A 26,175-nucleotide genomic window follows, 5' to 3' on the forward strand; every position below is an offset into this window, starting at 1 on the left:
TAATAATGTAATGCCTCCATAATGCCCAGGATAATCATTGAGGTGAACGCACATTTGCCACATAACATCTTACCTTAATTATTATATTCTGACTTCCCTTGGAAATCAACAACGGTGTTTCAGAAATGGTAAAGTCAGGGTCATTCACATAATCAAAATTAAAACCAGATGAAGTGATGCCATCAAAAATGAAAAACACTTTTGTCACAAAAGGCAACATTAGCTCATAGGCTTTCAGTGAAGGAGTTGTACAACAGATTATTTCAGAATCTGAACGATGGTCACATGCCTATAAGAAAAGGAAACCAAGCAGATGTATCAGCTAGTATTATTGACTAAAATGTTTTATATGAAAGACTGTGAGTTTTATCTTTTTGTTGTAATCACACTGCAGTTATAGTATTTTTTTTAAACACAGGAGCATTGGAAATTATACTGAAAGGCTATTTATGCTCATAATACAAGCAGGAAGATGTAAATTCTATGTTCCACTGATAGATGCTGCATTATATATTAATCAATGTTTACTTATTTAAAATCCTAAACTGTATGTATAATTTCAGTGCAAATTGTTTTTGATTTTGTTTTGATATGCATGGACTTCCCCATTTACTTCAGTGGAGAATACAGATCTATATTTAGAGATCTGAGATAATCTGTACCAGCAAAAACTATATTTATGCTCCTATAAGACATTGCTCAACTCAAAGTACAGAGAAAGTACTATTTCCACTTAAAAAACAAAGGCCTACCAGAAATAACCATATTTAAAAAACAGAATGATTTTATTTTAAAAATGTAGATGTTGTCTTAGAAAAGAAATACCGAGGGGAATCTCAAGGAAGAGAGGGTATCAAATATTCAACAGTGAAACAGACTCTTGTTCATTGGAGAGACTGAACATAATCCTGGATTGCCTTCTATAAAAAACAGTTTAGTTCCAGTATAATGATAGTTGCTCTCCAGATGTTGCTGATCTACAACTCCCAACTACCCCAGACAACATGACACATGGTAACGGATGTTGGGAGTTGTAGTTCAGAAAATCACTGATTTCCAACCCTTGCTTGTTACTTATTAGTCTTATTATCATTTACTAATTTATACCCCATGTCAGTCTAAAAGTCTTACTCTGAGGAATGGATTAAACTAAATGACTTCCTTCAAGGTGACTTCTAATTTATATATTGAAGTATTCCAGACTACCTCCTGCTGTATAGACTAAACCTTTTTTTTAATGAACTATTAGGTAACAGATTATCTAAAGAGGAAATTATCTTAAATTACAAAAGAATATAAGAAAATATAAGTATAATATAAGTATAAGACATATTACATTATAACAACTTAATACACTGCAAAAATGATACACAGTTAGTTAGGATCTTGTGCAATACCTTCATTGCTCATAAAACTGTTTTAAAAGGAGTTTAGTTTAGATCTTTTAAGATCTAAACTAAACTCCTTTTAAAACAGTTTTATGAGCAATGAAGGCATTCAAAAAGTAGATAATTACACAGAGAAACATTTGTATAGATCAAAATAGATCTATAATACTGATTTCATTAATGCAAATTCATTACATATCTTATCTACTGCAGAGTAACCAATGTCTTCTAAATTAATAACGGTGACATTTGTAACCTAGTTTGTGGTCATCTATTAGAATAGGGTCTATTAGCTCTATACTTTATCAGAGTAGTCTCTGAAAAGGATGCTGTCAGAGAATGATAAAAAATATCTAATAATGTTCTTTAGTGATGATGCAATGTGACTGATTGGGAAGGTCAAGATAAATCACATTTCTAGTGCCCTTACTGTTATGTAATTTGACATGACATTTTTACCTTGAAATTAGTTTTAGCAATTGAAAAATGTGATGCTTTTCATGAAATAGTAGATTAAATTTCATCTTTTTTTCTTATAGATTATCAATCTAGTTAAGACTAAATTAAAATGCATCCTATTTAATTTAGTTTTACTTTAAATTTTTACAAATGTTTTGAATATAAGAAGTAAATACTAGGTATGTGCATTTACAAAATAAATAAAAATATTATTTTGAGTGCTTACAACTGTTTTAAATAAAATAAATGTTTCAATCATATTTCAGTATTATTATTTTTATTCCCACCACTTGCCCCTGTGAACACAGGTAGAATATTTGTCAAAAAGTGAAATACTAAGCAGTGTTTACATAGACCAGATGGAAGAAGGAAACCTTTTTCACAAAACCCACATGGCTGGTAATGTAAAATGAGAGGATCATGGGCATAAGGATTAAAATAAAATCATGTAAGTTAAGAGCTTTTAATTTAAGAGCTTTTGCAGATGACTTGGTTTTAGTTTTGGCAGAACCTTTAAAGGGAATTGAACTCTTAATGAGTAAATTAAAAGAATGTGGGGCATTAGCAGGTTTCAAGATTAATAAACACAAGGCAAAGATGTTAACAAAAAACATGAAGATACAAGATCAAACATCTGATGAATCAAACAGGTTTTAAGAAGGTAAAATACTTCGGTATAATTATGACAATGAATATTATAATAATAATATAACAATAATAACATGACAATGAATAAGCTGTAACACATGCAGCAGCCACATCCCTGTAAACTGTTTGGGCAGATGGCCAAACCGGGGGAGGGCAGCCAACAGGTCTTTGACTCTCAGTGAGATAGATGATTTGTCTATCCCAGCGTGTGAAGTCTGGCCCTGGCAGACTGAGCAGAGGAGACTGATCAATGGTCCAGTGGTCAAGGAGGCAGGCTCAGCAGGCTTTGTGGGACACTGAGAGCAAGACAAGACACTTAGACGTCCTGGACGTCCACTGCAGCAGGAGAGGTCTCCAGCCATAATGGCTCTCTGTGCCACTGGATGAAGGTCTCTTATGCCGAGAGAGTGGGACTACCCCTGTGCAATGGCTTTCCATTAAAACTCCATCACACACAGGCTTCTGTTGTGCAGTTCATCTTCATCTACATCTCATCTGCAAATCATCTCAGTCCAAATCTAATTCGGTGAACCTGGCAGTGATGGGGGGAGGGTGGCGAAGCAACAGGTAGAGATGACCACTGGCAGTTGTAGTAACAAACCTGCACGTGGGCACCCCTTGGACTAGTTGTCATTCATCTTAGTACCCAGGGCAGCAGAGATGTCCAGGGTGACTGGGCAGCCCTTCTAGAATAGCACTGCCTACCCTCATATGAGGGAGGGGGTTAGAAAAGGTACCCTAAACATTGCCTGCTCCACAACATCTGGCTAGCTAACTGCAGCTGGCAGATCATCTCCTTAGCGGTTGAGCATGAAGGAAAATGAATTGAAGAAAACTCGTTTTCGGAGTCTGGAACATCCACATTTATCATGACTTTTTCAGATATAAACATTTTAAATCAATGTTTTGTTCTTTTGTTTATTGTAACAGGTATCTAAACTGAACACACACAAATCTTTTTGGTGTGCCAATCGTACATTTTGATTGTTCAATGAATTGGTCTATAGAAATTCAGTGCGTAGATACTGTCACCAATGCCATACTTCATAACTGAAATGGATCCAAATTATCTTTGTATTGACATATTTTTCAAATGATTTGAAGAAATTTAATTTTCTCCCTCGATTTCACTAAAATGGTATGGTTGCAAGCCACACTGATCCAAATGCAGTTTTCTGTTTGTGCTAGCTGTTTTCCCCCTCACACATATACATACTTTTCCAGAAAAAGAAAAGATGCAATGCTCTTATTCTGGAGGAAGGCATCAAATGCAACCACACATAGCTCTAAATAATTCTTTATTTATCATCATGCTTATCTAGGCTTAATATGTTTTATGATATTTGAAGACTTAGTGGCATCTCTCAATATCTCTCAGCATATTAATCCCTTTCAAAGGCTTGTAGAAAATAGGTTTTCCAGGTTAGAAAGAAGAAGATGCTACTTCTATGTTCTCCCAACTCAACTGGATCCAACTGGTGTTATAGTTTATGGAGTAGGTGTGCACTCCTGAAAGTAACTAGAGTTTATGTCTGTATACAGGTTGGGATGGGTAGCTTGATCTATTCAAGAAGATACTTTATTTTACTAAAGCATTTATGCAAGTAAATAATGTTCCTCAGAATAGAGGAATACTGCCTTTTATCTGTCCTGGATCTGACAGATGATGTAAAGCAATGTTTCTCAACCTCAGCAACTTTAAGATGTGTGGACATGCTGGCTGGGGAATTCTGGGAGTCTACACATCTTAAAGTTGCTGGGGTTGAGAAACACTGATCTAAAGTTCTTACAACATGAGACAGGGAACAAAACTTAATTTCATCTATGTTACCCATTGTGGATTCTCTTATCAGTCTCTTTCCTTTATTTCAGGAAGGCATACTTTCCTTTTTAAGGTGTGTTTATCCAATTAAACAAAGAAGTGTTGAACATTACATTTTATTTTAATAACAAATGCTGAAAAGCTACATTTAGAGAATGAGCGGAAATTCAATTTTGCAGTTATTGTATGCTGTAAACTTACCACACTAAAGTTTCTGCCTATCTTTGGGACTGTTACCAACATCTTTGGAGAAAATGCTGAATTCAGGTTTATCCCTTGAGCTGTTATTGTACTTCCACCACTGATAAAATAAAGACATTGAAATAATGTTGTAAATATGATTCCAGAAAACTGATTGGCATTTTAATTTTAATAAATATGCATGCATATTTGCACTTTACAGGATGAAACTGATTTTGCAAAAAGATCATTACAACACCTGAACCTTTGTTTCTTTCCTTTTTTTGAGAGAGAGGTTTTTCTGAATCCCGTATCAAAAAATAAAAATGTAGCCAATGGCTCAAAATGTAACTATTTTTTATAGGAGTAGAAAATGTGCAAATTAAACAAAGGCTATTTAGTAGTTTAAGATAGTCCTGATGGATCTTAGGTTTGTATTGTTGTTAACCCAAACTCCAGCAGCTTTCATCAATTTTCTCAAAACACAAACTGATTTGTAACTTGAGAGATTTTAGAAACAGACCTCAACTACCTTTTCCCATCAAAAGGCAACATGAGCAACAGAATCAAAAGATCCTGCAGTTATTTCACCAAAGTGTGATGAGCAGAGTGGAATGAAAGAAAGATTAAACAATGTTTCATTTCAAGAAGTCAGATAAAATAGAGAATTCTGGTTACATCAGAAATTCTCAGCTTAATACTATTTTTCTCTCATGAGAAGAACAAGCTGTATAAATCAGCAAGCATTAAGCTTACTATTGTTTTTGGACAAATCTGTGTTGATGCAATAACAATTTCAGAAGATGCTTCTGGAATAGTGCTACCATACACTGATATTCTTCAGACAATCTAAAGAGTTTAAATGTTCAGGATGTCAAATGTTGTTCTGAAAGATACTAGAGCAACCTCTAAGCAGTTTCTCCTTGTCACAACCCCCAACCTTCTTCCTTCTTTTTCTGTGGGCCCTTCTCCATTTGCACTTGACTGAAGCAGAAATATACCCTACCAACATTGTTTTCTGTGACATTCCTATGAGCCAGTTTGGTGTAGTGGTTAAGGTGGTGGCCTAGAAGCCAGGAGACTGTGAGTTCAAGGCCTCCCTTAGGCATGAAAGCCAACTGAGTGACTTTGGGCCAGTCACACTCTCTCAGTCCAATATTTCCCCTATTCCAGCACTGACCAAGGGCCACCTCAAGGGTTGGGCATTGCCTCTCCATTATCTTGGAGAAGTCTGGAGATAGGGGTAACTTGAAACAGGCAATAGAGGCAGGATAAGTGGCAGCAGTGGGGACCATGCAGATTTCTCTAATTCAAGGATGGGTGGATGGATAGCCCTTCAGCTAGCAGTGAGGAAACTCCCTGTTTCTATTCACCACTCCACTGTGTTCTTGCTTGGTCTCCTAGCTCTCTACTTTTCTTTCCATGTGCCTGTTCTTCTCTTCACTCTCTGCTTCTTCCTCCATTGTTCTAAGCATTTCCCTGCCTTGTCTTTCCACCCATTTCATCCCTTCCTCTGCCTGTCTCCAACCACTGTGTCCTTGCCATCCCTGTATCTTTTGCCACCTTTTCGAGTACTCTTCTCATTGCTAACCATCTTCCCCAATCCAGGGTCGAATCATCCTTCCTTTCTACTCCACCCCCAATCTAGTAGTCAGCCTTCGTTGTCCAAGGATCCAAGCTTCCTTCTTCCTTCCTTGTCATCCACCCAGGATCCAGCCCTCCTTTCTCTTTTTATTAACATGTTTATCACGACTATTGCTCTGACCAATGCAATTATTGCTATTGTACATGGGACAGGCAACAAAGGGGAGAGGTTTGGGTGGAACATGGTACGGAATATGAATGTGTATGCTTATGACTGATGAACTGAGTGTTGTATGTACACACATAGGATTGTGTTTGTGTTGGATTTTAAACAGGAAGACCAAGGCTCAATTTTCCATTTGACCATAGTGATATAGGCCACTACCTCTTTCTCCAACCTTCCTTACAGGATTAGTGCATTGACAAAAAAAGCCACTCTCAGAGAAAATGCAGGATAAAATGAAGTAATTTTTTTTTTTACATTGTTCTTACCTCCATATGCTAACACATCCTCCTTTCACAATTAAAATATCTTAAATCTATATATTTTGAAGAATACGCAAGCCTCCCCAAAACCCTATCCCATTCTTATAAAAGAGACTATTTTTTTTAATATTGACCTTATTCTACCTGAGAAATTTATGGGATTTCCATTAGGCTCCTGTTAATGCTTAGCAAAAAGATTGGCTAGTGAGGCAGACCAAAGTACCATAATGACCTGAAAGGTGCATATAACATATAGTCCTAATAGATGGAACATTTCACAAATCTGATCAGATGTCAGCACAGTAATTATCTGGCAAGTGGTTTCCCCCCCTAGGGAAACAGTCTACCATCACAATGTGGGAAGACGTTGGTTGCCATCTTGATTTCTTGACCCTCCACCCCTGTGGACGGCCCAGAAAGGGGCTTAAATACCATAAAGCTAGCGGAAAAATTTTGCCAGTCCACCTTTTGGAAAAAGGCATTTCCTTTTGTGTATAATTAATAACAGGACCACAAGCGGAAATAACATTTTTGCTCCTTCCTTCCTTCCTTCCTTCCTTCCTTCCTTCCTTCCTTCCTTCCTTCCTTCCTTCCTTCCTTCCCTCCCTCCCTCCCTTCCCTGTTATTATTCCTATATCAATGGTAAAATTTCACTTACCTAAGGAAGGATTTGGCTGGATAAATTTTAGAAACAGCAGGGTCTTCTCTGTATATAAACCGACCTGCTAAACGGCGGGCCGAATCAATTTCCATTTCAACAAGGCATTCTAACATTTCTCTTTCTAGAGGGCTATAACATTCTATGGTATTAGCAGTCACACTGTAAGAAAAAAAATAAAGAATTAAAATAAATGTTTACTAGAACCACATTCACAAGGTATATTTTCAAAAACAATCTGAATCAGTTTGAAATGTTATTCATCACGAAAATCTTCAAGATCTACGATTAAACCATAATTTCTAATTCAAATATAATAGAAAACTGTGGCTTAAGCAGCTCTGTCCATTTTATCTTTTAGTATATGAGAAAAAGAACATGCAGATACATTAATGCAGAAAACATTCAGTTTTCACTCCTATGAGAGCTGAGAAAGAGCGTCATTTAAGGATATGGTTTAGGGCAGGGTTTCTCAATCTTGGCAGCTTTCAGATGTGTGGACTTCAACTTCCAAAATTCCCCAGCCAGCCTTGAGAAACACTGGTTTAGGGCCTGAAAAGCCACAGAGGGCTTTTATTGCAGGACAGAAAGAACCAATGGCTAAAACTGAAGAGGACTGCTACTGCTGCTGGAGCTCCACAGATCAGTAATCAGTTAGGGTCAGGCAAACCCCTTGTTAAAATCCAGTTTTAACAGTCCTTCAGCGTGCTTTAGTTTTAAAGCACCGTGAGGATTGTAGGTTAGAGGGAAGCCAGAAAAAGAGAGATCCTCTCTCTCTTCATTCCGCTGTTTTTCAATTCGGCCTCCTTCAAAGTTAAAAGGACATTTCTCCCACTACCCCTCATCCTTTCCTGCTTGCTTATTTGGGAAAAATTAATCTTTCCGATTAGGTGTTAGAATGACAGCACTGCTTTGTTGGTTGCTAAGCCCCACACGGATTATAATAGAGCCTTTCATTTTAAATCAAGGCTTGACTTTATGGTTTCCACCCTGCACCCCAGTTTAGGACTAGCTAGCCATATTCACCTCCCTGCTATAAAAGCTTCACTGGAAAAAGCCATGACTGGGAAACATAGAAGGGACAGAGGGAGAGTCAGGACAAAGTCAATCTGTAGTCAAGGGAAGAGGAGAGTGATAGCTATAAAGAGGCTAGACTGCTTTAAATTTCCCACCAAAGTGGCAGCAGAAGTACCATCAGCTGGTATTGTGGATGAAGTTGAAACAGAAACCAGTTTTTAGGAAGAAGCTGTTCCCCCAGAAAAAGTGGTGGTGGTGGAGGCACTGAATGCTTACCTAGTCAACCCATTCCATTATGTTAGGAACCCAGGGATTGTGGGTGAGGAGGTGAGATGTTGCTCTTTCCTGACGGTGATGGTGACCCAGAAAAACCAGCAACTCACCCATCACCTCTAAAGCAAATATGCTGCAACCTTGAGAACAGTGTTGAGCAGGACCACTTCAAATTTGATCCCATAATCCTATGCTAAGATGCCAGTATCTCTGTTAAGAATGAATAAGTAGAGGTAAGGATGCTAAACATTTTTTTTTAATATGGAGAAGTTTAGACCTCTTTAGACACCATGCTACATTTAGACACTATCCCTTCCGTTGCTGGCAGGGGCCTTTACAGTACACGAAGCAGGCATCAATGGGCAAACAGTAAGGTAATTCAAAATAATCAATTATGTAAGTTATTGAACAGATTATGGCTTTGAACCACCAGCCCTTCAGCACAGTGACAAATGTTGGTTTTCAACATGTAGTCCTGCTACTTGCCCTTGACTAAGGAACTTTTCAGCAGGAAGATGGTACTCTTTCTATATCATCCACCCAGGGTAAAAGTTCATCTGAGACACTTGGTTGAGTTTGGATGGAGTCTGCTATCTAACCCCTTCCTCTACAAAAATTAACACCATCATGCCAGACACAATGAGTACCACTAACCTTTTTGGGGACAAGTGCCATTTGACTGTTGGATATTTTCATTGAGTGTGATGAGAAGTATTAAGGGGCTTAATCAGTGCCAGGCTAAGTCTGACCTATCCTGACTCTTGATCCCTCATCTGATAGAACTCTACTATCTGTGGCTCAAGTGGTTGCTTGAACAAGGGACCATCCCAGTTTGACCCCAAGATGTGGGTGGCATTTTTGGTGCTTTGCCAAGGAGAAGAGAAGCACCCTGTTGGCTTGGACAGTACCACAAATTGGAGCATTCTACACCACCTGAACAAATCAGAAAATGCAAAAAGACACATCTCTCCTGTTCGGGACAATCAATTTTCAGTTCTGGTCAGACCTGACAATGGTTACTGTAGTATATCTCTGCCCCTGCAGTATATAGTAATCAATTTTTTTATATATAGGTTTGTGCTCTACAGTTTAAATTTTAAGCTTTCTCTTCCTCCTTTCCAAGTCAACAGATATTTAGGCTGACTTAACAGTTCTCTCAAGTTGGGAACCACTGATTCTTGTCTTGCCAGTTTCGTTTCTAACAGAGATGTTTTATTCTGAGAAAAAAGTATATTTCCCATTTGGTTTAGATCTTTAGGCTTACAATTTATTTAAAAAAGTACAAATCAGCCATATTATACCTGGTTAGGCTGCACTGCTTTTTGCAGATAGAAATCTCTTGAGAATTCCCACTGTTTAAGTATTCCCCAGTTAATGTCAACAATGTTCCACCAGATCTTGGACCATAGTTAGGAGAAATCTGCCTTATTCTGGGATCCTGCATATGGAACATAGTTTGGTTTGTTATTTAAAACATATACAATCACAGACACATTGAAATAAGAATAAAAGAACTATTAAAATGTAATTAATGTAATTTAAAAATGTTAACCTTTTACTTACCACATAAGAAAACGTATTGAAGGAGGTATTAGCTTGTCCATTTGAAACACTGCTTGAAACATTAAAACCTACGTTCTTTACAGGACCAAGCTTGCACTCCAGTCTTCAATAGAAACAAATATATTAGTCATAACTAAGCAAAATAAAAAAGCACAACCTATAAGTAAACTGAACATAAACTGGGAAATAAATAGACAAACCAATGTGTATTTTAAAACATTAAGAATATGTTAAATCAGTAAAATAAAAATACCCTTGAACCTACAGATGGTTCAGCAAAAATTGGCAGGATATATCTGGATGATTGATTGATTGATTGATTGATTGATAGAATCTATTAATATAAATGTATTTGTAACCACCTTTTTAAAATAAACAATGCTAGAATAGTACAATTATTTCAAAATCCTCATCTGGAGAGTGATTACATTAGTAAGAAAAATGTCTTCCACTGTACTCAAAGAGCACCACATAAAGAAAAAGAAGGGATTAGTTACAGCCTTCTCCCTGAAAAGTACATTCTTTCTTGAAATCATCCACTGAACTGATGCTCTAGAAAAAAGGTCCCTTCCCAACAAGTGAATGGGCACATTCAATGTCCTATGCAACTTTTAAAGTGCTTCAATCCACATTAATACTCCAAATTAATAACTGGGGTTGCATAAAAGATGCATATGATTTTGTGCACTAAATTTATGATATTGTGGAGAAAAGAGATCTACTGAATATTTCATTCACTTTTTTACAATAGCAAATAACTTCTGCAGAAGTAGCATTTCATGGTCAGTGTTACGAAGAACCATTGAAAGAGCAAGAACTATAACTTGTACTTCTCTACAAACATGAGTAAAATGCTATCTACTGAAACTGTGAGTTCTTGTCCTGCCTTAGGCACAAACCCAGCTGGGTGTCCTTGGGCCAGTCACTTTCTCTCAGCTCTAGGAAGGAGGCAATGGCAAACCACTTCTGAAATCTTGCCAAGAAAACTGCAGGGACTTGTCTAGGCAGTTGCCAGGAGTCAACACTGACTCAAAGGAAGAAGAAGAAGAAGAAGAAGAAGAAGAAGAAGAAGAAGAAGAAGAAGAAGAAGAAGGAGGAGGAGGAGGAGGAGGAGGAGGAGGAGGAGGAGGAGGAGGAGGAGGAGGAGGAGGAGGAGGAGGAGGAGGAGGAGGAGGAGAGAGAGAGAGAGAGAGAGAGAGAGAGAGAAAGAAAGAAAGAAAGAAAGAAAGAAAGAAAGAAAGAAAGAAAGAAAGAAAGAAAGAAAGAAAGAAAGAAAGAAAGAAAGAAAGAAAGATCTTATAAATATTCATATGCTATTTTTCTGGATGAAGTCCACTCAAAGCAATGAAGAGACAGACAGAGACAGACAAACACACTACATTAAAATACAATTAAGCCAAAATAAATGTACATTATGTCATGCAAGAGATTGAAATTGTTTGATGATTCTTGCCATACATCACAATACTTGAAGAGAACCCCCCCCCTCATATCTTACTTGTTTTTGTCACTAGCTTTGCCATCCACAATGCACCGTTGTCCCCCGACAAAAACTGATATTTTTTTAAAGCTGGGCTTATTATTTTTACTGAATCCAAAATCCCACCCGCACAGTGTCAGTCTTGTTGAAGCATCAAAAGCTGCGCTGCTTGGAATAATCTAAAAGGGAAAAAAGGATAGGAAATTTATGATTTCTAATGGGCTTTGAAGGTGCTTTTTAAGAAAAGAAACAATACTGGCAGAAAATAATTTCTTCTGTTGGAGATACCCTACCCTTTAACTTAATTGTTCCTCACCTTTCATTTATCACTGTATGAGCTTCCTTAGATAGTAGCAATAAATAATCCAGCCACTGCTAGAAAGCTCTGAATTATTGTGTTTAGGGGCATTGAACAAGCTCTGCATTGTAATAGTCTTTTTAATACCCCTTTAGTTTGCCTTTTATGTCTTTCTTGTGGTATGTAAAAGAATACAATGCACTTATTTTATTAGAAGTAAGATACTGAACAGAAGAATATCAAACCGATGAAGCAACTTATTTCAGCAACCTGATGGAAAGACGCAGGGCCTTCACAGTAATGACAGTTTCAAAGGTGTCTAAATCAAACACCATCTTGGGAGCTAAAAATTTAACGTGGCTTTTACAATGCTGTCAACTGAAATGCTATCTGTTGGTCACTTCTAAATTTCAAGTTAAAAATAAACTACATTCTAGCAATGCAGTGACAATCTCAAAAGGAAATGCTCTTCCCCCTCCCACTCTAGCCACCTTCTGTATATTGTAAATTGTGCTGTAAATGTTAACAATGGTGGGAAAATGCTTGAATAGTAGAGAAGTTGTACAAATTTCAGTGGAGGGCATTTGGCAAGACACTATCAATAAAAATTTGACAATGCTTTAGGGCTTACATAGACATGCCATCTAATTTTGCAAACATTCAAGCCAGGTCAGAGAACAAAAGACTTTTTTATATTGGTTACAGAACTGCTAAAGTGTTTTGACTTAATCTTTTATAGCAGTTGCAATTTAATTCCTAATAAGTAGCACAATTGTGTCTTTCATCATGAACTCTATTTTTTTTTCATGCTGGATCTGAAAAGAAAATTTCTACAAAAATGCTCAGGTTACCGTTCTCTTTGAACATCCAGTAACAGTGGCACATTTTTTAAAAACTGTATCTACATACTGTCTTAGCTTAATTCTGTAAGGATTTAAGAAATTAAATGCCAAGGGAAAAATTGTTCTCCTGAACGTATAGCATAGATTGAACCATACAATAGTGAAATAATTGCTCTGGGGGAATGAAGAACCAACCCCAAATTCATTCAAAAGCTCCACAGTCATATTTGCACATACTCTTACATTTCCTCATGTTTTAATCATGCAAATGCTGCCAAAGGAAGCTCTCTCCTTTAGAATTGGTTAATTTCTCCAACAATATTGAAAAAGAAACCATGCAGAGTTGATATTTAGGTTATACGACCTGCAGTCCTGCACGTACTCTCTCTGAGGCTTTGGTGTTTGGTGGTAAACCACGTGGAAACAACTACTGCATAACTTAGCATGAGGGGAAAAATTAGTAAAACAAATAATTTTTATATAAACTTCAGAAATATTTTAGAATTGTTTCACCCTTTAAATCAGCAGTCCCTAACCTTTTTGGCACCAGGGACCAGTTTTGTGGAAGACAATTTTTCCATGGACCAGAGAGATTCAAGTGCATTACATGACAGGGTTTTGATATGAGTCTGCAAGCAATTGATTTATTATGGTCTCTGTGCAGTAAAACCTCTCTGCTAATGATAATCTCTATTTGCAGCCACTCCCCAGCGCTAGCATCACCGCCTCAGCTCCACCTCAGATCATCAGGCATTAGAATCTCATAAGGAGCATGCAACCTAGATCCTCACATGCACAGTTCATGGTAGGGTTTGTGCTCCTATGAGAATCTAATGCTGCCACTGATCTGACAGGAGGCGGAGCTCAGGCAGTAATGCGAGCGATGGGGAGCGGCTGTAAATACAGATGAAGCTTTGCTTGCTCATCCACCGCTCACCTCCTGCTGTGCGGCCCAGTTCCTAATAGGCCACGGACTGGTATCGGTCTGTGGCATGGGGGTTGGGGACCCCTGCTTTAAATTGAAACTTTTTCTTCTTCTCAAATGCCCCACAGTGACAAAATCAGTTGAGCAGATATGTGTGAGAGAGTGGAGGGAGAAATATTTACAACTGTTTAAGAAACGGTACTGGGTGATAGCATAATATGTATACTGTATTTGAAATTCTTTTTTGCTAAGAGCTTCATGCTGGACTTCTGGATCTGACTGAATCATCTTGTTCGGCCACTGCCTGAGACAGAATATTTTATTTCTTCATGTATTGGTTTTTTGTTTTACACCTTGCCTCTCTTTTGGTACTATGCCCCCTTGGAGTATGTGTCTTGGCAAATAACACAAAAACCCTGGCCTATACTCACTTAAGACCATTTGAAAGCCCTTCAAACATTGTCACAGGCTTTTGGATAAACTTTTATTTAACCTTAGTAGATATTTGCAGCCCACAGACAACACTAAGGACAAAAGTTCTTAATGTTGTTAGTGTTACCAACTGTTGAAAGACAATGATTTCCTGTAAGCAACCTTGCTTTATAATATGTCATGGAGCAAGCACCCACATTTTGTGAGGCATGACGGTATTGCCTCAGGTGTCTGGTGAACTGATACCGTGCCAAAAGTCCTAAAAGGAAAGATTCTTCTATTTCCCAAAGAGACTTTCAAATGTAATCTTTTTTGTATAGTGTGGCACAGCTGGTGAAAACTGGTCAGTACCTTTTTCATTTGTGCTAAAGGATTGTGCTAGAAGCCTTTCTGATTTGCTGGCCGGGCCCATGACCTCAGAAATGTAGCATTTTGCTGGAGTGGACAGCAGTAAATTTCCCTAGAGGAGATGGCTTTTCTTTGTTCTCCACATACACTCAAAAAAAAAAAAAAAGGAAGAACACAGAGCCAAAGTGGTAACTTCTGTGAAGGAACCCTGGGTGGTTATTTTCCAACTATTTTCTCTTGCAATAACCTCTGAACATGTCCTAATAAATAGCTAGTTCAAGCATGCTGGCTGTATTGATTTTATCTGGATTGCTGTGTGACTGTTGCCTTCCTTGTTCTTCCTTGTATTCCCTTTCCCCCCAAATGCTTTTTTATATCTAAACAACTGGTTTCATTATTTTTGTGAAAGAGAATTTCTCATTAAAAGCATCTCTATTGCCAAGATTTAATGGCTGCACAGTTGATTATTTCAGAACCGGCACAAGTTCTGTTAAGTTCCTTATTCTGGGCTTTGGGCAGAAAGATCCAAAGCACCTTTCTATTTATTTTCCAAGAGCTGAGAAGAGAGAAATTCCTGATAGGCAAGCTAAGATCAACAACTGTACTGTTCAAGCAGGCTTTAGTAATCTTTATTTAGGGTTAAAAAGATGGGAGTATGGATCCCAAGTAAGCCTTTCTGGGAAGAACAACCTTTAATTAGAATGCCACAACTGAGAAAGGCATCTGGTAATACATACTCACTACACTTGCTCAGCAGGCAATGTGGTAAAGGACTTAAGAAGAGGAGGAACAATGTTGGGAAACATAAAAGGATTCCTTCCCATTTTTGCTAACCTATCTCAAACCTGATAAATCTTAAATGATTAAGAATAGTACTGACTTCCTGGACCAGTGAGACACTTCTTCCCTACCAAACAGAGTCACTTTGCGTGAGATGGGCGGCTATATAAATATGATGTACAAATAAATTAATTAAATTTAATTTAAAAAAACATAGTAAGTTAAGCAGGGTAAACAAAGAGATGGTCAACTGGACTTAACCAGCCACCTTGATTACATTCTCAGCCTTCAACAATTTAGTAAAACATGATAGTTTCACTAATGTAATCACATTAACTATGAAATTAAAGCTATAGTGGATATGCAAGTTTATTTTCAATGTCTTGCAAACAGCATATGACAGAGAGATGTTTTAGATACGCTGTATAATGCAATTATACAATTATAATTTAATTACATAGTAATTATAGTTTTTATAATTATATAATTAATTATAAAAATGTCTTGTATATACAGGTAGTCCCCGAGTTAAGAACACCCAGTTTAAGGACAACCCATAGTTAAAAATGGGGCCTACTGTAGCAAAATTTGAGTTAAATACACAATGGTTTGAGTTAAATACACCATACTACTTATATAGTATTATACAATAATACTGTTCTGGCTTACATACAAATTTGACTTAAGGACAGATCTTGGGAATGGAACTCATTCTTAAACTGGGGGCTACCTGTACTGCAATAATATGGGAAACAGGGAAAAGCAGTGTTAACAGTGATTCTACCCTTCTGAACTAAGCATACTGATGTACAGATAAACCTTTTTACAATAAAAAGCTTCAAGCAGCAAATAAAGACCTTCCTCTTTAATTTTTTTTTTTTTTACTTTGTTTACCTTTCTAAAATGGCCTAAATTCTGCAACTAGATATTTTTTCTATATCACTAAATTCTCTCTCTGGTGATATTCTTCTAAGTTTCCCGGACTACTTTTGGACTGTTTGTCATCTAAGCTAACAACTGCATAATTTCTTCTCCTCAAGTCTAAGCAATAATGGCTATGCATTTCAGTAGAAGTCAACCAAACAAATAACACTTGTTTGGCAACAAGCATGACAAATAAATAGGCCTTACATTAAAATATCTAAGGAAAATTAGTTTTATTCTGTGATGTATATTGTATGTAGTAGTTATATATTTCCACATGGAAAGCAGAATTCTGAGTGTTCTCGTGGATTGCATCTTTTTTTTCTTTCTTTTAAATAAAAAAAATATGATATAAATGGATGTGACTGAGAATGTCACCAGGTTCCATAGCTGAGAGGACAATCATTGTACCTAAATGATAATAGAAGAAAGAGAGGCTACTTAAAGTTAGCAATGTGTGGATAAGAAGAAAACTGGTCCACTTTATTGTCTATGTTAGTTGGTCAATATTGTAGGATTTTAAAAAAGATTCACTGAAAAATGTACCTTGATTACCACCGGCAATTTTCACTAACATACACACTTTTGACAGGGTACATAGATATGGGAGAAGAGTATAGTGTGTGAGACTGAAGGGAGAAGAAGATGGGAAACTCCTTTAAAAATGGAACTCCCATTTTTGCATGTAAAACTGACAATTTCTTTTATATAGATTAATGACTAAAGAAAAGATCTATGATTTGCTTCAGTTCTTCAATTTGTCTTGCACATCTCTTCTTAAGTGTCTTAGACATCCACCATGGATCTCTTTCATATCTCTATTTAAAGGAGGGATAGTAGATCTCACTTGAGTGGTACATCTCTGTAATGTTCTGAAGTACATTAATAAGGTAAATCCCTGAACGCTTTCCACCACTTTTTGAAACACACGAATACTAAATGTGGATTACAATATTTGCATTAAAAAAAAAAAGGTTGGTACTTCTTTCTGCCACCAAGAAATCTCAAATCATAGGGGCTACCACAACAATAGTGTTTGCAGATTTTATATCAATCTACACAGCAGCGGTGTATGCAAGATGGGTTGACAAGTCAAGATGGCAGTTGTATAATTGTGATCAAAACTTTGTCCATGTGTGATGCGCATAAAAAACGGGTGAGGTTTCAGTTGCACTGGCACAACTGCCATCCTGACAGTTTGTACTTCCTCCCCAATCATGACACTGCTGCTATGCAGTTTCAACTGCTGTGGATTGAAATGATCTTGTCCACAATTTGCAGAAACCTGTGGGATTGTACCATTTATTATGGATGCTTAATCCCTGGTGTTAAGGCTAAAAGTTGGAATAGATCTAAAACCATAGCTGTCACTGCTGGGGTGATTCTGTGATCTGAAAATCAGCTGAAAGTTTTCTCACCACATTAATGGCAAATGGGAGTACTGATACCAACTCAGACCTTTATAACTACTACTCTGTGTTGATGTTAATATCAAAATGATCATTTAACATATTTTAATTATATTCTTCTTCCAAAAAATCTTTTATACTTTATTCAGATGCTATTGCAAATACCACACAAAACAGGTTATCCTGCTTTTCTAACAGCCAAAACAGTCCTGTGATATATTAAAACAATAGGCCAAAGATGAATAATCTTTTTTTTTTTTGGTAGTATGACTGTCATGGTTCAGCAAAGCATAAAATCTGCTTGAGCAGCTAGCAGCCATAAAGATTTAAGAACCCAGATGCATCATTTTTTTCCTTTTAGAAACAAAACCTCACAGTCTTCCACTTGCTATGGCACATGCTCTGAGAATATATCACTATTTATCATTGACATAGAATATTTACTGCATTTTCTAAAATTATATATCCAGTACATGAACTCTGGCTTTAAATCAATCCAACTACACTCTAAGAATTATTTCCATTTATTAACTTCATACAAAATTATCCCTGAAAAAGCATAAGCACTGTGTTCAGTGGGTCTAATTTAACAAATTGCCATTTTCTTTTTTTTTTAAGGGACATAAAGCAATAACCCAACCCAGACCTTTGAAATTACTTCATGTAGGTTGGTAATATAGAGATAATATGCTCTCACTATGTCACAAAGAGCCAAACAGGGTGGCTTGGAACAATTTTATGCTAACTTTGAAGACTCATCAGAGTGTGACATCTCAGCCACACTCAGGGACCTTGCCCTCGCCCTGACAGGAATAAAGGGACTTAATGTAGCTTTAAATATGATTTACATTCATTCAAAGGCCCTTGTACACTACATGAACTACATAAGAGCCTAATGTAACTATGAATCAGACTTCATAATTTAAAAGTTATTTAGGGTCTGCCATCTACCCCCATTTAGTTTGTATGGGCTTCCTTAAAACGAATATAAAGGCTCCTTTTCAAATGAGATGGATTTCCTTTCATGCGGAGCATCTGTATATAATAGTAAAGTGCAGGACAGTGAAAGGATGTTCACTAATCATTCCTGAAGTCACAAGTGAGTTATAATCCATTATGGGAAATATATTTCCCATTATTCTGCTAATACATCCATTTCTGTATGATTTCCACTTTTATTTCAACATAGCTTAGAAAGGATTTTTAAGTTACAGTAACAACACAGTTTTATTTTCCCCATCAGATATGTTTTGGATCCCATTAAACATTTATTAAAAAAATAAGGTATTTCATGATCTCCTATGTGTATGTTTGTCCATGTAAAAACAAAGTGACAGCCACTGAAAAAAAATACAGTGTAATATAGCTGATAATAATGATATGTATTAGGATCTACAAATGCCACAGCCATTCTGTAAAACTAGACTTTCATAATTATGTCACACTTAATACAAAATTATTTGGTTAAATGCAGAGATAGCCTCTGAAGAACTTGCAGTGATCATAGCTAAATGAAAACAGCAATGAGCTATTATGTTCTTTACTCTTTTATGTAATATTACTCTTGTTTGCTTTTTATATTTACAAACTTTTTAGCTGAAAATAGCTTCTGTTTGTCCCCTTTCAAAGTGGCTTATATGAAGGCCACACTGAGTGCAAAATAAAAGATGGACTGCAAAATAAAAGGCACTAATTCTCCAGAACTGACATCCCTTTTTTCATCATGAAAGAAAAAGATCTACACAGAGGCAAATATATATATATTTCCCATCAGTTCCAAGATTTTTTGAAAATGGTATCATAATGTTTTTAGCTATGTTTTTATGGATTGTTTTGAGATACCTACAATCATTATATGACATAGGCAGCCATATAAGTCCTCTAAGTAATATATCATATATCATATCATATGTCATTTCTAATTATTTTTGTTACCAAGAATAAGCAAGTCATTCTATGGAGGAAGAAAGATTAAGAAAGATATGACTGTATGCCTATTCCCAACTCTAAAAGAGGTAGGCCATTCATTCATCTTTCCATATTTATGACTCTAAACTTAGGAATTAGAATGCAGGTATAAAAACTGTAACAGGGCACATTTTCTCCTCTGAACCTTTGCCAGTTTTAACTTAGCTGCAAATATCAGGATAAAGCCTCATAAATTTCCATATTTCAGCTTCCTAGGGTTCCTGTTGAGGTACAAAGGCCTTCTCTCTACATCTGCACTGCTTTTCCCTCCTATGTCAAACAGAAGCTTTGACAAAAGATTCAATTAAGAAAATAGCTGCAGTGAGATGTTCAGACACCTGGACAGTTCTACAGATGCAAATTTGCATAAGGAAGGCAACACAATCCTTATAGGCAAAATAATGCTTCCCCTATATGATGATTACTTTGTCCTCTAGTTTCATGCTTCACTGATATTCCATAGTGTGACAGACTATGTAGGTTTCAAATAATTGGGGGAGATGGAGCCTTAATGAGTGAAAAGGAATAGAGACAGCCAAGATATAAGTAGGAGCTATAGCCAATTAACAGCAGTGGAGCTCATCTCATCTGGGAATATGGTACAGGTAGTCACCAGGTTAAGATCGCCCAGTTCACAGACAACCCATAGTTAAGAAAAGAGTCTACTGTAGCAAAATATGAGTTAAATACACAATGGTTCGAGTTAAATACACAATGGTTCAAGTTCATTACACAATAATACTTATTCGGTATTATTCAATAATACTGTTTCACCTTACATACAAATTTGACTTAAGGCAGATCTTGGGAACTCGTTCTTAAACTGGGGACTACCTGTAGTTACTCTTCATTAGGTAAATATCTTTCTAAACAGGAAAAGAGAATTTGCTTAGAACTGTGTATACCTATTACTACACCAGCTTACAAATAATTTGAATACAGTTGATATGTACTGGCTAATGATATGGCTAATTTTACAAGGATCCAGTAACAAAAAGAAAAGGATAATTTTACCTCAGAGATTTTAGGTAAGCATATATCCTGTGTCCATCCTCCTATACTGCACTCCCGTGACCTCACACACTGATTGCCACACCAGCCACAATTCATAAAAGAAGGTGCGAGAAGGCACTGACTGCAGGTACTGAAGTGAGAACATCCCGGTCCATTTAGTGGAATCTTGGTTATCTAATGAGTAAAACATTATACAGACATAGTAATAAATTGTGATGGTTAGCGGATGATTTATAGAAAGCTAAGGCGTCAGTAAATTTTCAACACTTAACCTTTATGGCCATGCAAAACAAAAACAATCAACTATATTATGCATGCACTGGGTCAATTCTTTGATTAATACAGAACATGCAACCCACATTAGTCTTTCCTGTGCAAACTTCTTTGCAATGAACGAGAGCTATCCAATACACTGTGGGTACACTATTGTTATTTATCATGCATTTGCTCATTTAGGGTTTTTTTCAGTGTCCACACACTGTCGCTTCCATTTGCATTTCTTCAGTATTCTACCTTTTTTGGTTACCATAAAACATCAGTTAAGGAGGAAAAGAACAGTACTGCCAATCTCTGGAAGCATTCTGTATGTCACTGGGAACTGTACAACAACAGTTCCTGGTGAAGCATGCAAAAATCATGTATTTCATTATACTCACAGAGGTGCTTTAAAGTTTGTTACTGTATATCGAATAGATTACAACATAGATTCTAGATAATTTACAGCCTGAAATTATGCATGATGATGGTGAAGTTAATGGGACTGAATTTTAAGCATGTACGATAAAGACCACAACCTGTGTTAATTTAAATTTCAACTTAAAATCTGATATGCCTGCTCAGACTTCAACATCAGCAGACATTTAAACAAGAGCAAAAATAAAAATAAATCTAGCCATATGCATAGTCCAATCTCATGGTCAATGCTAGATCTGTGGAAATCACTGGATGCGGTGCCTTGTCTGAGAGAAAAGTGCCCTTCTGGATCAGTTGTTCTGACATAAGTATCTATATCACACAGGGAAATCTCTATTTGGGCTTTTATAGGGCTGATAGGAGGCCATTCTGCTTTCAGTTACTTTCATTTAAGGTAAGGCAAGAAAACTGCTAACTTGATGATAAAATTTATTAGAGCTATCCCTTTGGAAGACTAAATGAAAGTTCACAAAACATTAAAATGCTTTCGAGATCAATAGAGACCAAAAGATGCAGTCGACTCAACTATCTTTGCTTTCTTCCCATGGCTTTTTATGTAACTTCATAGGAAGTGTCAATTAATTGGTATCTATGATGTTTGTAAAAGTATGGAAGAAACGGCTAAGAATAAGTTACAAATGCTATTTAATCCTCATATAAAATTAACAAAGGGCAGGAAGTTTTAAGCCCCATTCTTTTAAGCTATTGTGCATTTTTGTCCTACATACCTTCCAGTGAAGAAAAAAAGAAGGCATCAAAAGCCTATATTTGCATTTCCTTTCTTTGGGTGGTTTGTATCCTAGCACTCCTATTCAAACAATACTCAGTTATTCATTTACTTGCCTCCTTAGGAAAAAAAGTGAGAAAATACAATATACACATGTCTGGAAAGGATGCAAAGGAAAAATAGTGGAACTGCAGAATATTACATTAAATGACTTGAGTAAGTCCACTTTATTAGTCTTTGGCTGAGTGGAAATGGATGATTTTCACTTTTGCAGTCAAATGTAAATAAAAAGTTTGTGTTAGTTGGAGAATGCATTCCATTTAAAAGTGGATATCTGATACTAATATTCCAGATTAGTGTTGTATGAAAAAAATGATTAAACCTGGGGTATAATCATTTCATGATCAGACCCTACTTATCTTCATAAAACACATGATAGGTATACAAGCCAAACTCTTTCAGTCCCCTCTCTACCTATAAATTAATAATTTACTCGCACTCGTCTTTGATACAGAAAAAATTTATAAAGGAATAAAACACACCTAAAGTAGCTGAATTTAAAATACTGTAACTACTATTAGGAATATATGTGTATGAGTGTGTGTGTACCGGGAGTACACACACACTGTGTACACACACACACACACACACACACACTGCCCAAATAAATGCATATGATCAAGAAGCACAAGAGATTATGAGGAATATTTTACCTTCCTCCCGGTGATCACCAGAATATACCCATCACTGCCTGGGGAATTCTCAATTATGACTTCTGGAGAAACAGGCTGGGAATCTAAATGGAAATTCATGTATGGTGTTGTGTGTTCTGAACGAGAGATCACTATCTAAAAAAAGAGAAACATTAAGAACAAGCACATTATTTATATTCATATTACATAGTGATTTTGATCTACAACTATTGCTCTATGGGGTGGGAGAGGGAATGCTTGAAATAGCTTTCATAATATGGTCTCTCTTAAAGGAATATAACCATTGGGGTGAGGGAGGAGCTAGATAATTTGAATGGAGCATTGGCACTGTAGGAGGGATGTTTAGAGCTATTGGTGGGCATTAATTTTATTGAGAAAATGGTACAGGTGGGAAAGGTATCACAGTGTCACAGTTTCAACTTTAGGTGTTAGCTTCTGCAACTGCATTTCAGTTTTGCAAAAAGAAAAAAAGGAAAGGAAAAGCAAAAACTAAACCCACTACTTCCTAATGAATCTTCTACATATAACAATACAAAGTTTGGAAATATAGTACAAGTTCATTTTACTGTATATTATCTAACAATACAATTCAGCACAAGGTTATCTGTGAATAAGCTACTTGATTTTAGCATTTTGTATTTATGTAGATACTGAACTGCATTTCTAGGATAATGCAGTGTTGCCGTTCAAAATTGTGCAAAAGCTTCTGCTAATACAGAGCTGTAGGCTCATGGCTAACATGGCTTACTGAGAGTTTGCTACCCTTGACAAATACATGGCTACATATTAGTTTTCTAGACCCAACCCAAAAATCTAATATTCTTTAATGCTTTATCACACTCTCAGCCTAGAAACTTATTTTGTACAAGCTTTGCTGGATCTTTAGATGTAAGGAGAAACTCTGCTGGTTATCCATCTGTCTGTGAAATAAATAGTCTAAAGGAAAAAAGAAAAAACAGAATAAGGTTTGTCACTAAATTTTCCTTACCAGAGCGTTAAAAACTTTTTACAAAAGAAAATCCAAAGGCATATAAAGATGCTTGTACTTTGTTTAAAAACCCTGTTTTGGAAATACAGGTTCATTAGTAAATGTTTTCTAAATGAAATATTAATTTTGTTGTAGGTTGCTATGAGCAATCTTTCAATTGGCGGATTTCACCTACAAACAAAATATTGGCATTAAATACGTTTTAATACACCTATAAAAAACAGTTTCAAGAGTAGTTCATAAACACAAGCGTTTTTTAACAGAGATTACAGTGTAAATAGAAGTTATTTGCCTGGGCAGGGTTAACGTCTCTATTATGCTAACCACCACTGATATATGAAAATCCAATGTTCAGGTAAAGGTTAATTAATGTAACGAGGTGCAGTCATTATATAAATTCTGTGAAATATGAGTAAGTCTATTGATTTACTCTAAAATACAAGTTTTTAAACAGTGCCATAGATACTGCGATATAAGTAGAATCGTATTCTAATTGTTTGTTAGCTTCAGTGGCACTTTTATGGACAGTGGGCAACCATGAATACAGCGGTACCTCGGGTTACGAATTTAATCCGTTCCGTGACTCTGGTCGCAACCCGATTTGTTTGCAACCTGAAGCAAATTTTCCCATAAGGTTCAATATAATCACTGTTAATCCGTTCCGGCGTCTGCGGACCACGCGTCAAGGGCAGAAAAATGGCCGCGGACCGCGGGGCAGGGCAGAAAAACGGCCGCGGACCACGTGGCACGGGTGGAAAAATGGCCACGGACCACGCGGCAGGGCGGAAAAACGGCCGCGGACCACACAGCAGGACAAAAACGGCCGCAGACCACGTGGCACGGGCGGAAAAATGGCCGCGGACCATGTGGCATGGGCGGAAAAATGGCCGCAGACCACGTGGCATGGGTGGAAAATGGCCGCGGACCACATGGCACGGCAGAAAATGGCCACGGATCCAGTTCGTACCCCGAGGCAGAGTTCGCAAACCGAGGTAAATTTTTGCGGCCGGAGCTGGTCGCAACCCGAAAAGTTCGTAAGCAGAGGCGTTCGTAACCCGAGGTACCACTGTATAAGCTTGAAGTCACTGTCTAACAATGCAGAAGAAAAAACAGTGAAGATGGGTAAATTTAAGTACTAGATTTTAAAACATATTTCAGATGTATTTTGGTTTTGTGGCCAGGAGAGAATATGAAAAAAATAACCATGAACACATTGCAAAACTGCGTGAAAATACAGATTAAGCTTGGAATTTAGGAAAGGTAAGTCCACAGCTGCAAATACCTTTATTACAGTCATTAGCTCTATTCTGTCTCTTCAGTGCCCATTGCTACAAAATGCCAGGAATGTCTATCAGTCATTCAGGCTTCTTCTTGCCAAAAATTATTTCTTCACTGAGCAACAGCACTAACCCTAAGACACATCCACAAAACAGTGCCAGAAGTGTTTGTTCTTCTTCCCATGGTTCTAGAAAATTGCTTGGTGCTTCAGAAGTATCCACTTTTACTCAATTTGGAACTCATAGCAAATAAACAAACAAAATTTTGCCCAGGCAATGCAGGCTGAAGGCTAAATCTTTACCATGAAGGAAAAGAGCAGACTTTTCCAACAACTACTATTCTGGAAACCTGCTGAGGACACTGCCACATTTCCTGAAATGCAGTTTATGAAAGACAGACCTGGGTAAGGGAAGGAAACAACATTGGTCACTCTGATAGATGACCACACTGGGACCTCCTGGTCCTTTTAGACTTCTTGGCAGCTTTCAATACTTGGTATCCTGCTGAATCATCTGCAATATTTGGGAGCAAGGGGCACCAGTTTATGGTGGTTCTACTGTTATCTAATTGGGAATTCCAGTCAACAGGCACAATGAAAGAGCAATCAATTCCATGGTTACTCCACTGTGAAATGCCAGAGGACTCAACTTTCTCCTTATGCTACTATATTTAACATATGAAACTATTGGGAGAGGTCATCCACCAATCCAGGGTGAGGCATCCTCAGTATATAGATAACATCCAGTTATTTATCACCATTCCAGTCAGGCCAGAGATTCTGCAGAAATCCTCATGTGGGGTATGCAGGCTGGGAGAGACTGCATGGAATAAAACAAGCTTAAATTGAATCCCAAGTTTCAATTATACCTCTGGATAGGGTCATCCTCTCCATGGAGGAGCAAGTCTGTGACTTGGGGGTCCTTCTAGATTCATGGTTCCTGCTAAAACAGCAGGTGGAAGCAATGGTCAGGAGGCCTTTGCCTAGCTTTGGCTGCTGCCTCAATTCCAGCATTTCCTGGTCTGACAGGACTTGGTGACAGCAATTCATGCCATAACAAGTTCAACTCTTTTTCAAACTAATGTGGGCCTTTGAGACCATCTGGAAACTGCAGTTGGTACAGAATGTGGTATCCAGGTTGCTAGTGAGTGAAAGCCATTATTACAATGTAACACAGTTTTTGTGGTTGCTGCATGTGATTACCAATAGTTTTTGAAAATGCTGCTTTTAGCCTATAATAGCCTTCATGTCCTGGTTCCAGGATACCTTAGAGACTCTCC

General features: G+C 37.1%; 1 protein-coding gene across 2 annotated transcripts in view; it reads right to left on the reverse strand.

The window, feature by feature from the left end:
* MET (MET proto-oncogene, receptor tyrosine kinase) overlaps positions 1 to 26,175 on the reverse strand; it is a 104,670-nt gene that overhangs the window by 27,747 nt on the left and 50,748 nt on the right. For both annotated transcript variants that reach the window (XM_007432060.4, XM_025169081.2), the window contains 8 exons: positions 22,632 to 22,766; positions 20,499 to 20,672; positions 11,577 to 11,737; positions 10,079 to 10,181; positions 9,817 to 9,953; positions 7,226 to 7,387; positions 4,519 to 4,618; positions 74 to 289 (listed from right to left, as the gene is read on the reverse strand). In XM_007432060.4, the coding sequence (XP_007432122.1) occupies positions 74 to 289; positions 4,519 to 4,618; positions 7,226 to 7,387; positions 9,817 to 9,953; positions 10,079 to 10,181; positions 11,577 to 11,737; positions 20,499 to 20,672; positions 22,632 to 22,766 (1,188 nt within the window). The remainder of the gene's footprint in view (positions 1 to 73; positions 290 to 4,518; positions 4,619 to 7,225; positions 7,388 to 9,816; positions 9,954 to 10,078; positions 10,182 to 11,576; positions 11,738 to 20,498; positions 20,673 to 22,631; positions 22,767 to 26,175) is intronic.

This window comes from Python bivittatus, unplaced genomic scaffold (genome assembly GCF_059951505.1).
Source record: "Python bivittatus isolate LINGU-HERP-01145 unplaced genomic scaffold, Pbiv_v1 ctg000330_np1212, whole genome shotgun sequence".
Classification (NCBI taxonomy): Eukaryota; Metazoa; Chordata; class Lepidosauria; order Squamata; family Pythonidae; genus Python; species Python bivittatus.